Genomic DNA, 22361 nt, shown 5'->3' with positions numbered 1-22361 from the left:
ATATGAACACTGTGCTTCAGACAGAGCTCCATCCTTGCCTAAAAAGGTAAATGCAGCTGGGTGTGGTGGCTCACGCCTGTAATCTCAGCACTTTCGGAGGCCAAGGGGAGTGGATCATGAGGTCAGGAGTTTGAGACCAGCCTGGGTAACATGGTGAAACCCCGTCTCTACTAAAAATACAAAAAATTTATCTGGGTGTGGTGGCATGTGCCTGTGATCCCAGCTACTTGGGAGACTGAGGCAGGAGAATCACTTGAACCTGGGAGGCGGAGGTTGCAGTGAGCAGAGATCACTCCACTGCACTCCCGCCCAGGCAACAGTGCGAAACTCCATCTCAAAAAAAAAAAAAAAAATAGTTAAATGCATGGTGGGGACTATAGGGAATTATAAGTGACCAGTAAAGATATACTCCCTTCCTATGTACAAGGAAAATGCAAATTAAAATAACACATCAACCTTTAACGATCAAAATGACAATTCAAAACCTGGAAACATTAAGTGTTAGCAAGGACGTGGCAAGCGGGACCTGGCAACAGGAGGACCAACTGTGTCGCTCAGTAATTAGGGATATTTGGCACTATCTGTTAAAGTATTAAGACCCAAGACCCATGATCCATGACCCAGTGGTCCCAATCCTATGTTCCTTGTTTACTTTGTGATCGTAGGCAAAGTGTTCAACTTCTCTGTGATCCAGTTTCTTCATCCATAAAATGGTGGCAATGATGTCTATGTCATAGAATTATTATCTAGGATTAAATGAGCAAATTCAAATTAAAGTACTTGGGACCCTACCTGGCCTATTACTTATTCAGGAGTACTAGTGATTGGTAGCAGAAGTAACAGTAGCAGTAGCAGCAGTAGTAATAGTAGTATTAGGGCTGTAACAGTGGTAGTAGTAGTAACAGGAACAATAGTCATACTAGAGTAGCAGTGTAGCTATAGGAGTATTAATCATAACAGTAGTAGTTGCAGTAATAACAGCAACAACAGCAGTAGTATTTTACCGGTATTATTCTAGCAGTGCTATTTTACTATTAAGCTTGTGGAAACGTAATTGTGGTTTACGCAATTACACAATTACTTTCAAAGTTATGCAATTACGCAATTACTTTCAGTGGCAAAACCACAATTACATTTGCGCCAACCTAAGAGTAAACTAGCGGTAATAATAACAGGAGAATTGCCTGAACCCAGGAGGCGGAGGTTGCGGTGAGCCAAGATCGTGCCATTGTACTCCAGCCTGGATAACAAGAGCGAAACTCCGTCTCAAAAAAAAAATAAAATAAAATAATAATAATAATAATAACAGTAGCTGTAGCCATAGCAGCAGTAGCAGCCGCAGGAGTAGTAGTACGGAAGTGGGAATGTGAACCCGGGTCTCACCTCTACTCTGTGAACCATGCCCCACCCCACGGGTATCACCTGTGCCCAAATCCAGCCCAGTGGAGTATGTGCTTTGATCTGCACAGACTCACAGAAGGTAGGGAAGGGCTCCTCTTTGCAATATATCAGGTATCTCATATCTGCCCTGACATTTTTTCTCTAGGACAGCCTCTATATTTCCTGAACCCTGAGCAACAGTACAACCTCTGTGCTCCCTAAACATCTGTGCATCTCTTTCTTGCATCTACCACAGAGGGGAAGCTGCTTGCCCAGGGTCTGTCTCCCTGATCTACTCAGCATCCTCTGGGGAGGGTCCATACTGTGTTACTGCTTTGTACTCCCAGCACTGACTACAGCACATTGCTCTTAGCAGGAACTCAATAAATTAACTGATTGACTAGGTGGTGAACTTCTAATTGCTCTTCTGAAATTAAAAACAAACAAATTAATTAAAAAGTGATATATCCTTGGTTGACCAAGAATACTGTCTTTTGAATTAAACAACAAATCTCTGCTACCTTCAGACCTGCAAGGGAGCATGCAAATTGCCTTGGACCAAAAGGACAGTTTCCCATTGTACGAACTATAAGCTCATTGACATTCAGAAAGGGAGACGCTGATTCTTTATGACATGTGGGGTCAAGGCTCTTTCTGAAAACATCTTTTCCTTTCAGGTCCTTTCTTTAATTATTAAAACATCTTGTAAACTAGAAATGAAGCAGTTATTCATTATTGTCTCCAACCTAAAAGAAATGATTCAAGTATCACTGTCCCCAAATTGGTGAATGGTGGGTTGCACCCAGTTTCAGTTACTTTACACAGTTCGGTTGATGGAGGTGGGGATTTCCAAACTCCTGGAAGACAGGTTATTTTCACCCTGAACTTGTACAACAGAGTCCAAAGTAACTGCTACCAGTTATTGAATGCCCACTGCTCGGCAGAGTCTACACCGATGTTTTCCTAAATCTAAAAAATCCTTCTGAGTTAGACAGCGTGAGATATTTAGTAGCTTGCCCAAGGTCATCAGCGGCCTGCATATTTTTTCTTCTTTCTGTCAGTCCCCACTGACCTTCTGTGTGCACTGCCAGAGCCACACGACCTCCCACCCTTGGTGCCAGATTGCTCTTTGGCCAAATTTGACCTTGGGCAAGATATAGAGCCTCTATGTCTGTATCCGCCTATGTAAATGCACATAGAAATAACTGCAGCTGCTGCGTGGGACCCATGTGGGAGCTAACTGAGTTAATGCTTTAAACCACTTAAAACAGAAGCTACCACATAGTTACGCTCAGCAAATGCACTCCACTCACCTGCTATAACAAAAGCAATCATCAGAATTATTGTTATTCCTGTTGAAGAAGGGGAAATTAAACTTTCCGATTTCAGGAGCTCCCTTGCCAGCCCACGTCAGGTCCCACTCTACCCCACAGTTCCCCTTACAGTTTCCTGGACTCCTGCCTCACCTACCAGAAAAAAGCTCTGCCTAACTTCTCCCCCAGGCCTAATACTGAGATCCTGTTTGGACCCCAGACTTGAGGCTCTTCATCTACAGCAGGCTCAGTCCCCATTTCCTCCAGGGCCTTGCCTGTCATCCCTGGGAAGATGCTCTGCCCATAAACCTCAGACCCCCAGCCTCCCCTATCCTCAGCCTCCCATGTCTGTTTCCTGCACCAACCTCCAGACAGGAGGGTACCATCCCAGGGGCATGACCGTTCACATTCAAGCAAAAACGAAACCTCTTTAAGGCTTGCTGGGAGGCAAGTTGAAGCAGCAGATGGAGCACAGACTATGGAGATCAGTAGCCCTGGCTTCTAGCCCATCTTACATGCTGCCTTTGGAAAGGCAGTGTTTAACAGCTAGGCTCTTGAACACCACTGCCAGACTGCAAACTCCAGCTCTGTCTTTAAGAAGCTGTGCAGGCCTTGAGCAAGTTGCTTGACCTCTCTGGGCTTCTGCCTCCTCATCTATCAAATAAGGATAACACCGATTCACTCATAGCATTGTTATGAGCATTAAATGTGAAGTGGTTAAAACAGTCCATGGAGCTAAGCTCAAAAGTCCGAACTTTTGTCAGGGAACATCTCCAAGACTCAGCTTCCTCATTGGTAAATGGGAATGAATATCTCATGATGTTCTTTTGAAGGGAGATAAGTAACTTGCTCAAGACAAGTCACTGGCAGTTGATAGAGCCAGGATTCGGGTCCTCTCGCAGTGCTGCCTGGGTGGGGTAAGGGCAGTGGATAGTCACAACTCTTCCCTTTACAGCACTGGAGGGAGAGGCTTCCAGCTTGAGGTGTCACCTGAATGGAACTCACAGGCTTCCTCTGTAGCCCGGGGTCATATTCCAGCCATGACCCTCCTTCCTTGGCTGGTCTGAGATATTGTTGAATTCCCCATGAACACACCTGAAACCTGGGAGCCTCCAACATTCTCCTCAAGCCAGCAGAGTTCTCCATTTACAACCAAGGCTTGGCAAAGAATGTAGACTTTGCTGGTTCTCACCTTTGTGCAGCTCTGACTTCCTTCTGTATGTAAACAGCTGAATATTTTGCCCAGCCATATGCTGTGTTCATGTCCACACCTTGCTAGAGGCCTGACACATAGTAGATACTCTGCCAAATCAGGCCCTTGATTTGGAAGTCTGCCACTGATTTGCTGTGTGACCTTGCAGAAGTCACTCACCCTCTCTGGGCCCCAAAGTTCTCGTCTACACAGCTGTGAGAAAGGTTGCTCATTCACACCACAGTACTGCCCTTTGTATTCTTTTTAATAATGTTGCCTGAGATAATCCAAGATGTTCTATGCAAAATTCTTGCCTGCCTTCTAAGATACTGGGTCCAGCTCATGACTTAATATTTGATCAGTTTCCTCACCTCAAGAACATGTGGGTTGATCTTTATCCTCTCTCTGTTGGCCATAAATGGCCATTTCAAACACCTCTCCTGGACACAAGAAGATATAGATTACTTTTAAATGCAGAAGCCACCTGTTCCATTAAGCTTCCTTGCGCATTGCAGGCAGGCAGGGGTTCACATGCAGAATGGTGTAAAGACCTCTCTTGCTGATGACCCACTTCTCCTTTCTGTTTGCAGCGTAGTTGCTTGCGTCTATAACCTTGATCTTGACGGCTTAAGGATCACTTTCTTTATTTAAAGTTGTTGGCCTCTAAAATGGCATTGGCCTCTCCTTCACTGGTCAGTTGAAGCAAGTGATAGAGGTGTACTTCCCACCACCAGCAAACAGGGATGGGGCAGTGAAGTCAGCTATTCCACAAGGCCAGGCAGGAGGAAAATTCATGTAGACTGGCAGCTGATATTTAAGAGACTGGTTGGCTACACAAATGGATGTGGTCATTAATGGGGTGCAGTGACCCAAGGAGATGCCAAGGATTTCGTGTCTAGATGATGACCAGGACATGCCTCATTTTACCTTCTGCTGGGCCACCTTCATCCTAAGTCCTTAGGCTGAGATCCAGGCCAGTTTGCAACCAGCAAATGGCCATAGGCTAGACAGGGGCAATCTGAAGCTTGTAAGATAGCAGATAGGAAAGTGAATGTGTGTGTGCGTGTGTGTGTGTGTGTGTGTGTGTGTGTGTGTGTGCATGCCCATACATGCATGTGCTGAGTGCGTTGAGCCCAACTGCAGATCCAAGAGAATACCAGCTGTTAAAAGATGCAAGCATTTTGAACTGGGAGGAGATAACAAGAGAAAGGGCCAAGTGATCCTGTTCTAAGTGTCATCGTTTCTTTTATGAAGACAATAAAATCTTGAGTTTATGTTCAAATAAATAAAAACAGACCACTGTCAAGAACCATCCAGAGACACAGAAAGATCCTGAGCTGCCTGCCCTCCCTCTAACCCACACTCTCGCCCTGCCTCCTGTCCACCTTCCTGCAGCTGCTGCTTCCAGCACCGCAGGTGTTATGAGGAGGCCGCTGAGATGGACTGTCTCCAAGACCCTGCCAAGCTTAGCACAGATGTCGATTGTGTTGGGAAGAAGATCACGTGTGGTAAGCATCTCCAGGTGTCCCAGGGGCCTGGACCCAGAAATGACAGTACAGGGACCCCAAGCCTGGACCAGGCTGAGGGCATTGAGGTTCTTCCACATCATCATCATCATTGGCAGCACTTAGAGACCCACGGGTCCTGGGTCGATGACACTTGTATCTTGCATGGAGTAGATGTATAATAATGTTTTTGAGTTGAAATCATAGCTGATCAGCAAATTATTTGATTTATGATTTTATACTTGTACAAACCTGAGACCTTGGGAAGGGCAAATTGTTTGTTACTTATACAGTGTGCAACATTGAGACAATTGCTTAACTCCTCTGACCCTCAAAAGCGGGAGGAGCAACCTACTTTAGAGATTTGTTGTGAAAACTGAATTACACAATGCTTGTGACATGGTTAGCTCAGGGACTGGCATATGTTAAGATCTCAGAGATGGACGTGAGGGTGGAAGTAGTGATATGTGAATAAGGCTTGTAGTGGTGGCTGTAAGAATCAGAAACACATAGCTTCAAATGTCAGCTCCCACCTTGTTTGCTGTGTGACTCCAGGAATTTCATTTCGTGTCTCTAGGCAACCCTGGCAGAGGTGGGATAGGCAAAGGCATGGAGTAAAGACAGAACACAGCATGTAGGGGGTCCTGTGTGAGAGCCATACTTTATGTGTGTTCATGTGTGTCTATTACGTGCCACAGGCTTATACACAGAAACTCTGATCTTCCTTATAACCCTATTAGATGGGGGCCATTGTTTACAGCTTAAATACCTTGCCCAAAGTTACACAGCTGCAAAGGGGCAAAGCCAGGGTTTGAACCCAGATCCGACTAACACTCAAGTCTGTATAACATGGACTGGCTGGAGTATGCAGCATGAAGGGAAGCACTGATGTGACCCAGCAGGTGGGAGGCACAGTGAACCTAGAAAACGTGATTCATTCATCCACCCAACATATATGTATTGTGCACCTACAGCAGTGCAAGATGGTCATCTGTGCTGGGGACAGCCTGACCTTCTGGAATGTCCTTACCATTGTCAGACACTGAAGATACCCAAAACAAATTGTATAGTATGTTAGAGAGGGCAAGAGCTCTGGAGGAAAATGAATCAGGGGAAAGGCCTGTGGAGGGAGGTGGGGGGATTCTCTTGAAATGGGAAGGCCAAGAGAAGCCTCCCTGAGACAATGAGAGTTGAGGAAGACTTTAATAATGGGCAGGAAGTGGTCCTTGCGGGCATCTGGGAGAGGAGCGAAGCGGACAGCAGGAACAGCTCATGGATGGGCCCTGAGGCTTGAGATGCCGGGTGTGATTGAGAAATAAGGGAGCAGTGAGGCACAAATGCGGTGATGAGGAGGGAGTGGAAGAGGATGCCATCTGAGAAGGAACAGGGGCCGTGGGTGGGGAGACCAATCATGTGACTTTTCCTAGGTGACAGTGAGACATGTAGGTTGAGGTGGGAAGATGCTGGAAGGTTCTGAACAGAATAAAGGCATGGTTGGACCTGAGTTTCTAAAGGATTGCTCTGACTCCTGGATGAGAGTAGATGGGGCAGCAGGGCAGAAGCAGGCGGGGTAGTGGGGAGGCCACTGCCAGAACCATGCGTGGGACCGCAGGGAGTCAGCCCAGTGTGGTAGATTGGAGGTGTGGAGATGTGGTCGGACTCCATGTTGAAAGTGGAGCCGATAGAACTGCTCGCTTCACTGGGTGCACGTGTCGGGGGAGGAGAGTGGGTACGGGCCTGGTTCAGGTCCACACAGCTAAAGAGATAGAGCTGACATGAATGAGATGCACGTTGCAAGTGGAGTGGGTTTTTGGCAGGGGAGATGGAGAACTCAGTCTTGCAGCTTGCATTACCTCCTGAGATTGAAGTGAGATCTTTCCAACCGGCTGTGCCTTGCTCTGTGCAGAGTCCAAGGACACCTGTGAGCACCTGCTGTGTACCTGTGACAAGGCTGCCATAGAGTGCTTGGCTCAGTCCAGCCTCAACTCTTCCCTGAACCTTCTGGACACCTCCTTCTGCCTGGCTCAGACTCCAGGTAGGAAGAACCTGGCTGCATCAGCCACGGGGTTGAGGGTCTGGACCGGAGCTGGTTTGGGACCAATCATTGCTGCATGTCTTCTAGGTGCCATGTCCGGCAGCTTCAAATCTTTCCTCACACCCACTGCTCTCAACAGACTTGCCAATGTGTGTGTGTTTTTCAGAGACAACCATCAAGGAAGAGCTGACAACACTTCTGCCCAAAGGTAAGGCCTCCCAGGGCTGCTGCCTCCTGACCCACAAGGGCCCAGATGCTGATGGGAGCCGGTGGATACACCTCCTCCACCAGGCCTGCCTTGCCGGAGCCGGAGTGACCGTGACCCTGGGTGTGGCCCTGCCTTCCCTGGCTGGGAGATGTGTTACTCCTGATAAACTCAATTCAAATGCCCAACGGCAAATGACCCTAGTGCAAACTCAGCCCTAAACTATGTGGACAGGTGTGAATTTAATTCACTGTGGATGTAGACCCCAAGTTCTTTCTCTCCCCTTTCTCACTCTACAGTCAGAGCCCTGGTATGTAGTGGGACTGGGACAAGACGTAGTGCTCCAGTAGAGTGAGGTCCCTCCTCGCTAAGTAAGCTCCCGGCCGCCACAGTCTCCCAGGAGCACACCCACTGCCTCCTTCTCTCCCTTCCTCCCCTTTCTCCATGCACTCTGCAGAGCATGCAGCTCGGGTCCAACAGACCCTTTGAAGAGGACGCTGCTTTTCACATGTCTCTTTTCAGAGCAGGGTAGGTTCTTACTAACTGTACGCTGAACTAAGCAAGTGATGATTCCTAATCCAAAATATGGATCTTGCCGAAAGCAGGATTCAGGTTTATGCCTGCCACTCCTTGTTCACCAGTTTCCATGATCTCTCAGTCCCAACACCTTTTCGCACCTGGGGATGAGAAGTCCAAGATACACCTCGTGTACGTGTGCATGAGTGTGAGCACGTGTGCATGCGTGTGCACGAGTGTGAGCGCGTGTGAGCACGTGTGCATGACTGTGAGCGCACGTGTGTGGGTGTGTGCATATGTGCATGTCACATCTCTGTATCTTCTGAGTGTAGCACGCTTATTATTCTTAAGTCACTCTGCCTCCCTTTGGAGCAGAAGTCTCCTCAAGCTGGGATACGTTCGGGGTTTTGAGCTCTTTCATTGCCTTCAGCCAGGATCTGAACCTGAGCCCAGCAGTGGCTGTGGCCCCTCCTGACCTGGGATCTTGCAGGGCACCCTATGTTCTGGAAGGAGCAACAGAGGCAAGGGACTCCTAAGGCAGGATGAACAGTTCTTAGCAACTGCTTTCTCAGCACCTTTCCCTTTGGGCCAGCAATCCCCAGCCTGTTCTCCTTTGAGACCCTGTGCTTGGTTTTGACACTGTGTTGCATTAGTCTCTGCTATTCAGAGCTCTCTTTTTCCAGTGGTTCCTGTGGAGACCCCAGACAGCGGCCTGACAGCCCTTTCAGGAGAAGGTGAGCCAAAGGCGGCTGGCGTGGAACCCAAAAACACACAATGAGAGTGGGGAGGTGCTACACACTTTTAAACAACCAGATCTTGTAAGAACTCCCGGTCATGAGAACAGCACCAAGGGAACAGTGTTAAACTATTCATGAGAAATTCGCCCCCAGGATCCGATCACTTCCCATCAGGCCCCGCCTCCAACATTGGAGATGACATTTCAACGTGAGATTTGGGTGGGGACACAGATCCAAACTACCTCAGTTAATATTTCAGGCTTTGTGAGCCATAGGGTCTCTATCACAGTTGCTCAACTCTGCTACTGTAGCACAAAAGCAGGCACAGACAGCCCCTAAATTAAGGCAAGTGGCTGTGTTCCAATAAAACTTTATTCACAAAACAGGCTGAGAGCTGGTCCATCATCCACTAATCCCTGAAAGGGGATAATCACATCTATCTTTTAGGGTGACATAAGGATTAAATGAGAGTGAGCATGGGGAGATTCTAAACCAGTATCTTCTCCCAGGTGTGGCTATAAAAAACAGCACACACTATCAAATCATAGGTTGGATACTGGACAGCTTGCTTAAAATACATAATCTCATTTAATGCTCATACAACGCTATGGAATAATTGCTACAGCCTCCGTTTTAAGACAGGCTATTGAGATTCAGAGAGGAGTTGTCTAAGACACAGAGCTGAGTGGCAAAGCTGTGATGAGAGCCCTTTTCCTTCCAGACTAAATGCTCTCTTAAGCTGCCTTCCCACAGGCGAACCGAGGGGAAACAATAGCCCTTCACCCCCGAAGGTTGCATTTGCCAGTCTTTGTGCCTAAACACAGGCCTGGCTGTAGTCTAGTCCCTTTTCTACTGAATTGAGACCTTGCTGAATACCGCCGTGCAGCCATATTCCCTGATCAGATCACCCTAAGCCTCCTCTCTTCATCCTTAGCTCCCAAATCTGTTTCTTCTATCTGGCTTTGGCACCCAGCTGGAGCGAGCATTGGAGTTGGGTGATTTCTCTTCACAGTGGCTGCAGAGACTGAAGCTGACAGACTGACCACTCCCTCAAAGACAAGTAAGCAGAAGGAATTTGGAAAAGGACAGCCTGGAGCCCAGTGGAGAAATATTTCAAATATCTAAATATCTGTGCTCAGTCCTGTGATCACTTCTCAGAGGAACCTGAAAGAAATATTGTTATACCCATTTTACAGAATATGTAGGAAGCTGAGGCTCGGGGAGAATAAAATCTGCAAGCAAGTAACTTGGACTGTTCTCCGATCCCAGACTTCAGGCAGTAAAACTGTTTCCTTTCCTTTATACGATAGTGGCTCATAGAGAACACTGCTGTACCTAGAAATACCTAGGGCAAAATTTCATCAACAGAGTTAACCTAACCATTTACTCTGTTTGTGTAAATAACCATTGATCCTTTATTAACAAGCATAAATAGGTGGTAATTATTTACCAATTAATTAGAATGAATAAGTGAGTAAGTGGATTCTTTGGTTAACAGGCAGTGACCTTGTTGAGGGACTCTGATGTGCTAGCATATCATTCCCAGGCCCTCACAAACGTCCTCTGAGTTAGTCTTCCCTGGTCCTTGGAGACCTATCCCCATTCGACAGATAAACGAGAAGCTCTGAGAGGTAGAGTCACTTGCCCAGGGTAGTTCAGCTTGGTAGTCCTTTTGTTCTGAGTCTCTAGGTTTTGCTTTTGAATAGAACAATCTGCCACCGAGTGGTCCAGAATCTCCCTCTTTAATGGCGCATTTGTGTCCATATCAGTCAGCTTCAAAGCCAGGTTTTCATAGAACCCTAGCATAATCTTGATCTTCGAGGACATTAAACTTAAGGCAGTTTCTGTCCTTCCACGTAACTTTTTGTCAGCATCTCTAGCATTTTCTCGTGGCACAGACAGAAGTGAAAGAGGAGTCTTGCCTAGTGGTTAAGCATACAAACGTCAACCAGGCTGCCGGCGTTGGCAGCCACCTCCTAGCTCTGGGACCTTAGAAAAGGAACTTAACTTTTCTGTGTGTCTCCTCTCTCATCTCTGAATAAGGGTGAGCATGGAGCCAACTCAAGGGGTTGTAGTAAGTTAATACGAGAAGCCCTTGCTGCCTTACCCAGCATGGAGTAGGAACTTAATCACTGTCGAATAATGTTAACAACAAAGTCGGTTTACAGAGAAACTGAGGATCAGCGGTTTTCCTGGAGTCACATAGCAAACAACCTCAACCACGTGATTCTGCTGTCTCTGTACTGCAATGCTCCTCTGTTCCAAAATGCACTTTACTTTTATTTTTTTTCCCTTAAATTCTAAAGAAGCTGTCATTCCCAAAGTATCTGAACCAACTCACTTGCTTCCAGCCTGACAAGCTGCAGCTGCATTTGCCAGCAAGCCTGTATCTGGGGGGTTCCTTTTGGCTCAGCAGCAGCCCTGGTCTCACCAGTTCTTCTAGAAAATCTCATGGAGGGAGGTGGGCCAGGGGCAGAGTGAAGAGCACATGGCCGCCTGCCTGTGTGCAATGGGTGGGAAGCGCCTCTGGAAACCCAGGTGGGACAGCCTGGGGCGAATGCTCACCCTGTTTCTCTTCTTTGGGAAACAGAGGCAGGCCATGACCAGGAAGCCGTGGAAGCTGCTAGGGCTACGTCCCCTCCGGGTAAGCACACTTGGCTCTGCCTGCCTATGTTCATATCATTGTCCTTGACACGTTTATGACATCACCTGGAATCCAGATGAGATGCACTGTGACGTTGTCAGCATGGGAGGTGAGAGGGGCAAGAATCAGAGGCATTTATTCCCCAGTGGGGCAGTTGGCCCAGGCAGGGTGATTAACACCAAATGCCCTGCTCTAAATAAAGTGAGGGGATCTCAAGTTAGATTGGCACCAATAATCAAGAAAGTTCTTCCTCAGGAGGGTTACTGGCTATTCAGACTCATCAGAGAGCAGACACTGGGTTCTGTGAGGTCCTTTGACTTGTAGAACATTCCGTATGGAGACTCTTAAACCTGAATTAGATGTATGACTGTTTTCTCATTCACTGAGCAGTTCTGACAGCTACTACTGACTATTTCCTAATTGCTAGACAATAACTAGAAGGATTATTCAAATACCAAAAGAGGTAATATTAGTATAATTTTACAAATAGAGAAATTAAGATTTAGAGAGGTAAAATGATTTGCCCAGGGTTATACATCTGTATGTAGCGAAGCAAAAACCCAAACTCACCTCTCTTTAACACTAACCCACGAAGTCTTTCCACTCTACTACACTGACTAGGAGAGTTTCCAGTAGTCAGGAACATGATAGGAACTAGGTAACTTGCTTCTGTTTGTGGCATCGGAGAACTGGGCAGGATGCTAAACCTAGGAGACTGAGATTGCAACCGGGCTTTAGTCTCACAGGAGCTGGAGTAAGAGGAGGTAAATGACCAGATGCAAGAAGCCAACCAATGTAGTGGATTTGACGAAATACTGCAATCCAGTGAGCACAAAGATGCCAGACCTTACCCAGTACTCTGGGAACTGAGTCTAGGTCAGCAGATTGGTGGGGTTGAGCCTGCTGCTGTTTCCTGTACTGGGAAGGCTGGAGATTTGTCCTGTGGGTGGGAAACTTTGCTGCCTCCAGCTAAACGGGCAGGTGAGACTGACGCATCAGAGCAAAGGGAGATCCAGAGAGAGTACCAGGCAGAAGGTAAGAGATGCGATGGTGAGGAAGGTAGGGCCATGTCACAGGTAAGGCTTGCAGGCCACAGGAAGGACCTTGTACTGAATTCTGCAAATAATGAGAAGCTGTTGCTGCAGTTGAACAAAGAAATAGGGGGTTCCAGGAGTTGTTTTGCTTGCCTACCTTGCTGTGTACTATGAGTTGCCTTAATTTCTCCACCAGTTGCTTTACTTCTTCACTTGCTGTAAGCACCATAAAGGCCCTTCACTGAGCAGGCATGGATAGCAAATGTGACACAAACACGAGCCTGGGAGCCTCGGCAGTCCTCATCCCTGGAATGCCATCCAGGTGGTCTGGCACAGGCTCCCAACGATGTTAAGGTTATAGTAGAAAATTTGCAAATTCTCATGTAGAATTCATGGATCCCTAAGAATCTGCCTGGATATCTGCAAACCCAGTTTGAGGGACAGTCTCCTAACACTTTGGTGTTCTGTTTGTATTTGGCTTTGGTGTGTCCATCTGCAAATCTCTGCTTGAGCCACTTTTTGAATCTGAACTGTGAAGTTTTTCATTTTCAGGATCTGCAGAGATAGTTGCAACAAGGGTTACAGCTAAAGTTGTAACCCTTGTCCCTGCTGGCATTCAGTCTCTGGGGCTGGCAGTGTCATCTGTTGAAAATGGTCCTGAGGAGACAACTGAAAAAGGTGAGCAGACGCAGAGTCCATCCTGTCCACTGCTGGGATCTTTTGGTTAGGCTGTGAACATCACCGTGGGCCGCCTTTTCACACTGTGACCTTCTCATGGGGGTGGAACTAGAAGACATCATTATCCACTGACTGCAAGAGCACACTGAGGCTCAGAGGAGATGTAAGCTGCCTGTAGTTACTCAGCCACTGGGAGGCTGAGCCTGGGGGAGGAGTCAAAGTCTTCTGAGCCCCTGACCTCATGCTGCCACCACTCTTACTGGCCCAGAGGGAAAGAGCTTGGCATCGCCCACACCCTGCTTTATTGGAAAGAATGAAGCACTTGGGTTTTGATCATCTTCCCTCTTTGTCTCTCCTCCCTCTGATGCCTTAAAAAAGGCCCTGCACCTGTAAGAAGCCAGAGCTTGCTGGGCACACAGAGGAGGGGCTTTGTTAGTATATGGGTGTGCCTTCCATGGCGTCCAGTGCAGCACTATGGAGAAAGCCGCATTTGAGATTTGTGGACAGAGGAGGAAGGGTAGGAGCAGGAGAAACAGAGACAGAGAAAGAGAGGGGTGTGGGCAGCTGGAGAGGCAGAGGAGAGAAGCGTAAGCCTGGCCAGATGTGCTAACCTGAGGCCACCAGAAAGCCCAAGAGTTCAGCCGGGACACTCCCAGGATGCCAGGTCTACTCAGTAATAAGATGTGGCCCCAAAAAGCATCTTGGATCCTGACAAGTCTCCATCCCTTAGGGGGATTTAATAAGGAGTCTCATAGAGCATTAGAAGCCTCAAGAGAAAAGACTTGTTCTCTGAAATATAATGCTTCCAAGCAGGGGATGAGCCATAACAGTTTTCCCAGAAGAATGGCTAGCCAAGGAGTAGAACATGGGGTTTTCTCGCATGACCTAGAGTTGTCCACATACAACGTGGAAGCTCACGTGGCCTTCCTCTTGCGACAGCTGCCCCGATCGTCCTTGCTCTCCTGACAATTCCTGTTCCTTTCAGCCTGTGACAGATTCACCTTCCTGCACCTGGGAAGTGGAGACAACATGCAGGTGATGCCACAGCTTGGAGAGATGCTTTTTTGTCTGACATCCCGGTGCCCAGAGGAATTTGAGTCTTACGGCTGTTACTGTGGACAAGAAGGAGGAGGCGAGCCAAGGGATGCCCTGGACAGGTATGGAGAGCAGAGGTGGTAGTGCTGATGCTGTCCGCAGCACCAGGGAGTGGTGAGAGCCCTCCTGGACGCCAGACTGAGCCTTGGGCTTCACTCACAGCTTGGTGCACACAGTAGCTCACTCGGGTGGCTCCTCAGCATCATAGGCCCATTTTCCTGGTGAGCAGCTGAGGCTTGGGGACTGATTTTTTTGAGACTGTTCACCTAGGAAAAGGCAGAGCCAGATGGATCCACATCTTTTGATCTGGGGTCCTTGAGCCTTTTCAGTACTTTGACAAATACGGTCCAGCTACCTCAAATGGGCCAATCTGCAAATACCCTTCAAATGACCCCAAGTCCGCCTATTTTGCAATGACCAACAAGTAGAATTGAGATCACCACTTGGTTTTTCCTACAGAAAGCCACATTAAAATTAGCTTCTCAACACCTTTTAAGTGTAACTGCTAATTTTTCTATCTACCGCTCTTGAGAAAATTGTCATTGACCTCACACACTCATTAATTTATTCATTCACTTAAATATGCATTCAACCCATACCTCTTGAGCTTTTGCTCTGTGCCTGGCACTACACTAGGTGGCAGAGATACAAGAATGCTTCAACCTTTACGAAGCAGAATAAAACAAACTGCTTTTGCCTAATAGGAGCGCATATGGTGAAAGAGGTGAACAATTAAACCAAAGTACCACCCGATGTAATAAATACAGCAGGGTAAACAAAGGAAACCATGGAGGACTCAACCTGCATTTGAGGAATTTTCTGAAAGTGGAGTTGATCAAGTTTAAAGGTTGCACATAGGGACAGCCCCAGTCCACGGTCAAGGAACAGACTTGCATTCCAAAGACACACGTCCTTCTCGGATGGTATGGTTGCCAAAGAAAAATCAGCAACTATCGATGAATTTTAAAAGCACGAAAAGACAAAGCTTGTTGTAGCTAACACGAAGGACACCATAATCGGGCAGGAATGCAGAGCATGTCGGCGGCAGGTTGGTTGTCCGGGTGGCTGCATTTTATTTCTTCCCTGCCTCTGCTTTTCAGCCATCCTGGCTTAATTATCCATCTCTGAGATTTTCAGTGAAGGAAATCCAGGCTGTGCTGATCAGGAAACCTTCAAAACTTACCTCCCACCAGGGCACCCTAAAGAAGCTTTTACTCTAGCAAAGTTTACGTCAAACTGTGGAGTCATAAGCATGTTTACATTCTGAGGTTCAACCATACGCCTGCTGCTCTCCACAACAGAGGACAATTTAAATAGTGTCCAGGTTTTTGAGTGTATAGCCCTCAATGAGACAAGGCGACAGATAGAAACATAGCTAGCAGCAATTTGTGCATTCTGTTGAACCCCTTTGGAAAAAAGTGGAGATGATTTTGAAGGTGTTTCCTGATGGACTGACCATATAAATATAAAATTTGACCAGTTAGTCAGGTAAGTTGTGCTATGACTACTTGACATCTGTAGAAAGAAACTGAAAAACTCAAAGTCGCAGGAGAAATCTCTTGACTAAGGAAGAGTTAGTCAAACTGATACAATTTTCTACAAAATGTATTTTCAAGGCCACCTATACTGTACGAATATTTTGATTTGCATATGATTTCTGATTTGCTCATTGACTTTAGATTTCAACTATTGTGTCAGTCATCCACCCCTCCAATCCCTGCCAAACACACACACAAGATTAGGTGGCTCTTTTGTGCTAACAGCCGAAGGAGGCAGACACCTCTAGCTGATGGCTATGTGAGCACACGGGCGGTCGTTCCTCTGATTGCTAGCAATGTGGAAAAGTTAATAAGCAGATAATTGGCTGAGAAGAGGTGCGGCAAAAAAGCCACAAGAGGCCATGACTGATCTGTGCTGGAGCTGTGGCCTCCCAGACAGAGTGAGAGTTATTAAACGAAAGGGGAGAGTCGAAAGGGAGTATCTGGGGAGCATCTGTAGCTCTCTATTGGCTGAGGCTATCCCAAGTTTCTTAAGGATGTCTACCTGGCAAGCGGGGACACTGGATCTTGTGAGTCCGTATCAGCCCAGATGGATGGAATATATTTCCATTTTCATATATTTGCAAACTTCTGATCTATGCTGGACACTTTTCTAGATGCAGATCTTTATTTATGCTCAGGATAGTTACTCTACTCTTTTTTAAGGCTAGGGACAAATGACAGTGCCCTGTGGATGTGAGATGAACTCTTCTATGTCAAAGATTGGAGGGAGTAAGGTTACTGCTATTCCATATTGTACATTTGTACAAATTTTAAAAAGTACTCCTTCCTCAAGACTCTGTTTCAATCTGCTAAAAATCATTTAAATAAATATGTAAATAACCTATGTTTGCCATGAACCATTACAATAAAAATACAAAAACAACGTGGGGTTTTTTTCCTTTTTTTTTTTTTGAGACTGAGTCTCACTCTATAGACAGGCTGACCTCTGCCTCCCAAGTTCAAGCGATTCTCCTGCCTCAGCCTCCCTAGTAGCTGGGACTACAGGCACACGCCACCACACCCAGCTAATTTTTTGTATTTTTAGTAGAGAAGGGGTTTCACCATGTTGGCCAGGATGGTCTTGATCTCCTGACCTCGTGATCCACCCGCCTCGGCCTCCCAAAGTGCTGGGATTACAGGTGTGAGCCACCACATCCAGCCTCAAAAACATTTAATAAGATGCGTACAATATGATTAATGTTGCCTTTGTGCAGTATACAATGTGTATCTGCGTCAGCCCTGTGTGTGCTGGAAAGGAGGCACTGGCTTCCCTGGCTACTACAGGGCATGTGGGAGAAGCGCGTCATGCCTGAGGGAATTCCGATGGAAGCTGGGAGCTCTGGGAAGTAAAGGGTTTTCCTTGGTCTTAGGTGCTGCTTGTCCCATCGCTGCTGCTTACAGCAAGTGAGAAGGCTGGGCTGCCTGATGGAGAGGCTTCCTCGGGCACCGGTGGTGTGTGTGGATCAAAAGCCTACGTGTAAGTGCTGTTGGTTGCACAGTGAGTTGTTATTTCATTCAGGTTAGCATTGTGAGTGTAACTCAGACTTGTGGATGCTTTCTCGGGCACTTCTTCGTCTGTACTGTGACTTAATACTCTTTCTTAACGTTGGGGCCTCTATTACCACACTTTTTCCACTGACGAGGAGATTCACCGTCAAGGGGCTGAGCCACCCGAGTCACAGAGCTGGTGATGAGCCGACTAGGACTAACACAGATAGCCCAGGCTGATTGATTTTTAGCTCTTGATATGTGTTAACAGAGTTAATCCTCACAAAAGTCTCACAAAGTAGCACCATTATTCTTCCCATTTAGCAGATAAGGCAGCTGAGGCCCAAGATCACAGAGATAGAAATAAGTAGGAGAATTGGGACTTAAAATGTAAAATCGTTATCACTTCAGACCTAAAGCTGATTCTTCACTCTATCAGTGAGTTTCTATTTTTACTTTTTCTAAGAAGTAGAGTCCTTTTCCCAAGGGAGATCTAAGGAATACTATTTTAAAAGGGGGACTGGCTCTGGCTGTAGAGTGAGGTGTGCCTGCAGCTCCACGTCTCCCTGTGGTGGGAGCCAGAGGCTCCTCTGTATCCCTTCAGGCCCTCAGGTGAGGACCACTCTGAAAACTGCAATCCCCATGACCAGCCCCCATGAGAGCAAATGGAGACTTGCTACAGAACTGACTTCATCGGCATTCTCCAGCTCCGTTTCCTCATTCACCTCAGTGGATGCATTTCCCTTATGCTTTGCCCTTTAAAAGGAAACAGTTCCCCTAGAATTTCCCAGGGGCCCTGTAAGAATTGGTTCTCATTTTCATATTTGTCAGAGGAGGCCCCCTGGCTGGACCTTCAATCCCTCTTCCTCCTCTATACAACCTCAGCACGGTACATAGACCACCATATCATCTTGCCTTGTGCAATCATGCATGTCTGCCACATCCCAGGAGCTTTGTGCTTACATACCACTCTCTCATTCATTCACTCGTTCATTCATTCTATTATCCACTTAAAGAACAAACCTTCACCAAGAACCAGGAAAACAATGAACTTTCATGATCCTTGCCTCAAACAGTTTGGAGGGAAAGACGTAGGCAAGCGACTATTCTGATACTGTGTAGTGTGTGCTAACAGGTAGCCCTGGGAATGCTGGTAAAGGCATTTGAGTCCAGAGTACAGCAGCGAGAACAGGATAAATTGGGAAAATTCAAAAGAGGTGTGAGGTGAGATTTAACACGTTCCCAGATGGTCATGGACATGAATGTTCCAAGCAAAGAGAAAAGGGGAAAATGGTGGTGTGTAGGGGAATGCTGGGCAGCTTAGGGACAACTAAGCTGTGGTTCTGTATTGCTGGAACAGAAAGTGGAAGTGGGAGGCCGGTTGTAGTACAAGGTGAGGTTGGAGAGATATGCAGGTGCTAGGTCATGAAGTCAAAAACCCTACGTGCAAGACTGAAGCATCTCAATTTTTTCCTATGGGGGATGAGGAGCTAGAGGAGGGTCTAGAGCACATGAGTTGTCAAATGGTGCAATCATGCCAGGAGATCTCCCTGCTGGACTGAAGCCTTGTTCTCCATTCCTCCAATATCACAGAATCCAGGAACACAGCATCTTCTGAAGGTTGAACTAATTCAGAGCTTCAGTAAACCAGTTCTGACCCTCTGTAAGATTTAAGCATAGCCTATACCAGATGCCAGGTATTAGTTAATGAGAAATGAGGGCATCTCAAATCCTGGCTGTGCTATCATAAGACAAATGCAAGAGGAGGGACAACGTGGCTCTGGGGAACAGGGCCTCTGCATATCTCCACTCTGCTCCCACACTTGGTATATTTGCTTGCTTTTCTTGTCACTTCCTGCTGCTGAAATGCAACCAGCATGTCTAGGGCTGACGTTGAGACCGATTTAGGAGGCTTGGAAGGTCTGTGTGGCATGTGATAGGAAAAAAATCTGGTTGATGAACACTTCAAAGTAGAATTTGAAGATATCCCTTAGCTTCATTGAAAACCACAGATAACAGGGATAATATTTGTAGAAAGCTTATCTATGTCTAGCACCTTCAAAGATATTATTTCATTTGAGTCACACAACTCCCACTGCATGCGACTCATGTTGAAAAAAATAAGGTTGGTTTGCCAGATCTCGCAAATAAAAATATGTGATGCCCAGTTAAATTTGAATTTCAGATAAGCAATGAATATTTTTTTGTATAAGTATGTCCTAAATGGACACACTTTCAAACATATCAACTGAAATTCAAATTTAACTAGACATCTGTATTTTATCCGGCAACATGAATGATAAATAGGGAAATTCTGGCCTAGAGAAGGAAGAAATAACAGTGAAATCTAACACATACTTCCTGAGCATTAACTTGGGAATTACTTGCTAAGATGTGAGTTAGGTGCTCAGAATCTGCTCTATCAGCAAGGTTCTCTGTCCAGCAATGTTACTGGCAGCGAGTCCAGGCAGGCTCTGCAGCCCTTGATCCTTATCTTCTTGGGAGAAAGAATTCTGCCAAGAGACGGAATACATCTCCGGCACAAACAAGAGTTTACTGAAGCAAAGTCAAGTACACTTGGAAGGGACCAAGCAGGCAACTCAAAAGATCTGAGTGTCCTGCCTGATGGTTGGCTCAGGGCTCTTAAAGATTTACTATTACCTGTGTTTTTCCCCTGATTTCTTCCTGTCATCCCTCCCGCTGGGCAGGCTGCTGGCTAATCACCGCATGCACAATGACTTGCCAGTATCTAGGAGGGGCCACAGGCACCCTTTGCTGGTTGAAGTTATGTGCATACTCTCTTAGGGCAATTTCCCCTTACTGGCCTAGCACCCACAGAAGAAGGCCATATATGGGTCGAATGCTGCCCTTTTGCGCCTTACTGTGCATACCTGGACCTATCCCCAGAGGAAGGTCAAATTCATCATTTTAAGTTTTTATTGGGAAGTTGCCCACAAGCTCAAGATGCCTCCTGTTTGTTAGGAAACTCTCTCCTCCCTGTTGCCAGCCGCCTGACAATTACCCGACAGTCACCTGAGAGTTGCCGGATACTCTCTGGGGCTCTAGCCTGCCCTGCTCATATCTACCTATCTACCTACTCTAACAGCAGGAGTTAAAAATGGAGATATAAACAGAAAATGACTGTACAATGAGATTAACACATAACCTACAGAGACAGAAAAAAAAAAAACCACGAAGTGGGATTCCATAGGAGCCCGCAGGAAAGACACTTCCCTTAGCCTGGTGGCTCAAGAGAACTTTCTGTAGGCGGGGAAGCCAGCCTAGTCGTGATAGACAGGTGGGCACCAGTTGAGAGCATTCCTGGCAGAGGGATCAGTCCTAGCAGGAAGAGAAAGTTGGAAAATTACCAGCCATGTGAGGCGGACACCCTCAGGGTGTGTGGAAGATGGGGAGGCAGGAGAAGGGCTGAGGCGTGGCCAGGTCCGTGGAGGCCTCCCAGTGCTGTCCTCAGAGGTCTCAGGTCTCCTACTCTGCTCTTTCCTTCTAAGGTGGGGGCCAAAGCCTGTGTGAGAAGTTGCTCTGTGCCTGTGACCAGACGGCAGCTGAGTGTATGGCCTCTGCCTTCTTTAACCAAAGCCTCAAGTCCTCAAGCAGACTTGGGTGCCCCGGGCAGCCAGCGTCCTGTGAAGACAGCCTGCATCCTGTGCCCGCAGCCCCCACCCTGGGCTCCAGCTCTGAGGAGGACAGCGAGGAGGCCCCTCCCCAGGAAGACCTCAGCAGAGCCAGGAGGTTTCTATGGAAATCACTGGGTCCCTTGGGCAGCAGGCCCCTCCATGGAAGAAAGATACGCAGAGAAAATGGTGAACACCCTCAGTAGCATGGCTCCTGCTCTCCTTCACCTCTTTAGCTCTCAGCCTCCTCTGTCCCTTGGAGTCTCCTTCCCTATCTTTAACCCAGAGGCTGGGAGGGAACAGAGGCCATGAGCCCTGTCCATGCATTGTCAGCTGTGGTCACCACACAGGCCAATGCGCATTTGGAGAAGGCAGACCATGGTACCTCTATGCTCCTGTAGTGCACTGTGCAAACTCAATAAATACTCCAATCAACATGTTCTGATTGTTTTGCTTTTAAGAACTGTTTACATACTTTCTTATGAGTAGACTGTAAAAGTGAGATCGAGACAATGGAGGAGAAAGATATCTCAACTCTAATCACTGAAAATTACTTCTTCTTTTCTTAAAAAAAAAAACGTAGAAGAGAGCATATTGTATCAATCTTATGAGATTACCCATGGGCCAACAATAACCCACGAATGCTGAGGACTGAGATGGCATCTTTTCTGGTGTGTGCTCTAAAAAATACACTTAGCACACTAAGATAGTGGCCCTGTGTCACAGCCACCACCACAGGAAATCACTGATCAGCCTGTCCTGGGTCCTACACTTCATTTTTTAAAAATAGGATTTATTTCCGTGATTGGATGTTCCAGGGATGCACATGCCCATTCTGACATAGGCAGTTTAATATCATGGTGATTAAAGCAAAAAACTTAACTGCCATTCATCCATCCATCCATCTATCCACTCACCCACACAATAGTTATTGAGCTTTTACAGTATACCTGGCAAAAGGCAATATTCTACCAGAACTGCCCTTAATAGTCCATAGGAACACAGACTCCCATCTTTGGTTCTCAGTCCCCATGCATCAAGTATCCTACAGGGAAAGGATATTTCATTTTCTTCTCTCCTCAGACAGGAAGGCAGAACTTCTAAAGAGCTCAGTGTTTGCTGAGGTTTTTAATGACATGAAAGGATCCCAAGGTTCGTAACACCTTAAGTAATCAAAAAGTCATGGTGCTAAACCAACACTTGGTACCCTTCCCTACCATCTAGCGAAACCACGTGATAACCATTTTTTGATGAATACAACACACTGGGATCTTTTCAACAACATGACTTTAACTAACAGCCTAAGTTTGGGTTGTCCTGGAAGTAGACCCTTAGACAAGGACTGGAGGGCATGTAGTTTATTTGG

At 46.7% G+C, this 22361-nt stretch overlaps 1 protein-coding gene across 1 annotated transcript in view; it reads left to right on the top strand.

Moving 5' to 3' along the window:
* The window catches only part of OC90 (otoconin 90), a 35361-nt gene extending 13929 nt beyond the window's left edge, over window positions 1–21432 (top strand). Inside the window, exons 6-14 of the mRNA XM_003933702.3 lie at window positions 5281–5393; window positions 7297–7425; window positions 7592–7633; window positions 8830–8880; window positions 11474–11527; window positions 13114–13239; window positions 14225–14396; window positions 17246–17352; window positions 20873–21432. Coding sequence (XP_003933751.2) covers window positions 5281–5393; window positions 7297–7425; window positions 7592–7633; window positions 8830–8880; window positions 11474–11527; window positions 13114–13239; window positions 14225–14396; window positions 17246–17352; window positions 20873–21201 — 1123 coding nt within the window. The 3' untranslated portion in view covers window positions 21202–21432. The remainder of the gene's footprint in view (window positions 1–5280; window positions 5394–7296; window positions 7426–7591; window positions 7634–8829; window positions 8881–11473; window positions 11528–13113; window positions 13240–14224; window positions 14397–17245; window positions 17353–20872) is intronic.
* The last annotated feature ends 929 nt before the right edge of the window (window positions 21433–22361 follow it).

Source organism: Saimiri boliviensis, chromosome 15 (assembly GCF_048565385.1).
Source record: "Saimiri boliviensis isolate mSaiBol1 chromosome 15, mSaiBol1.pri, whole genome shotgun sequence".
In the NCBI taxonomy this organism is placed as follows: domain Eukaryota; kingdom Metazoa; phylum Chordata; class Mammalia; order Primates; family Cebidae; genus Saimiri; species Saimiri boliviensis.
This window is presented reverse-complemented; position numbering and strand designations above follow the sequence as displayed.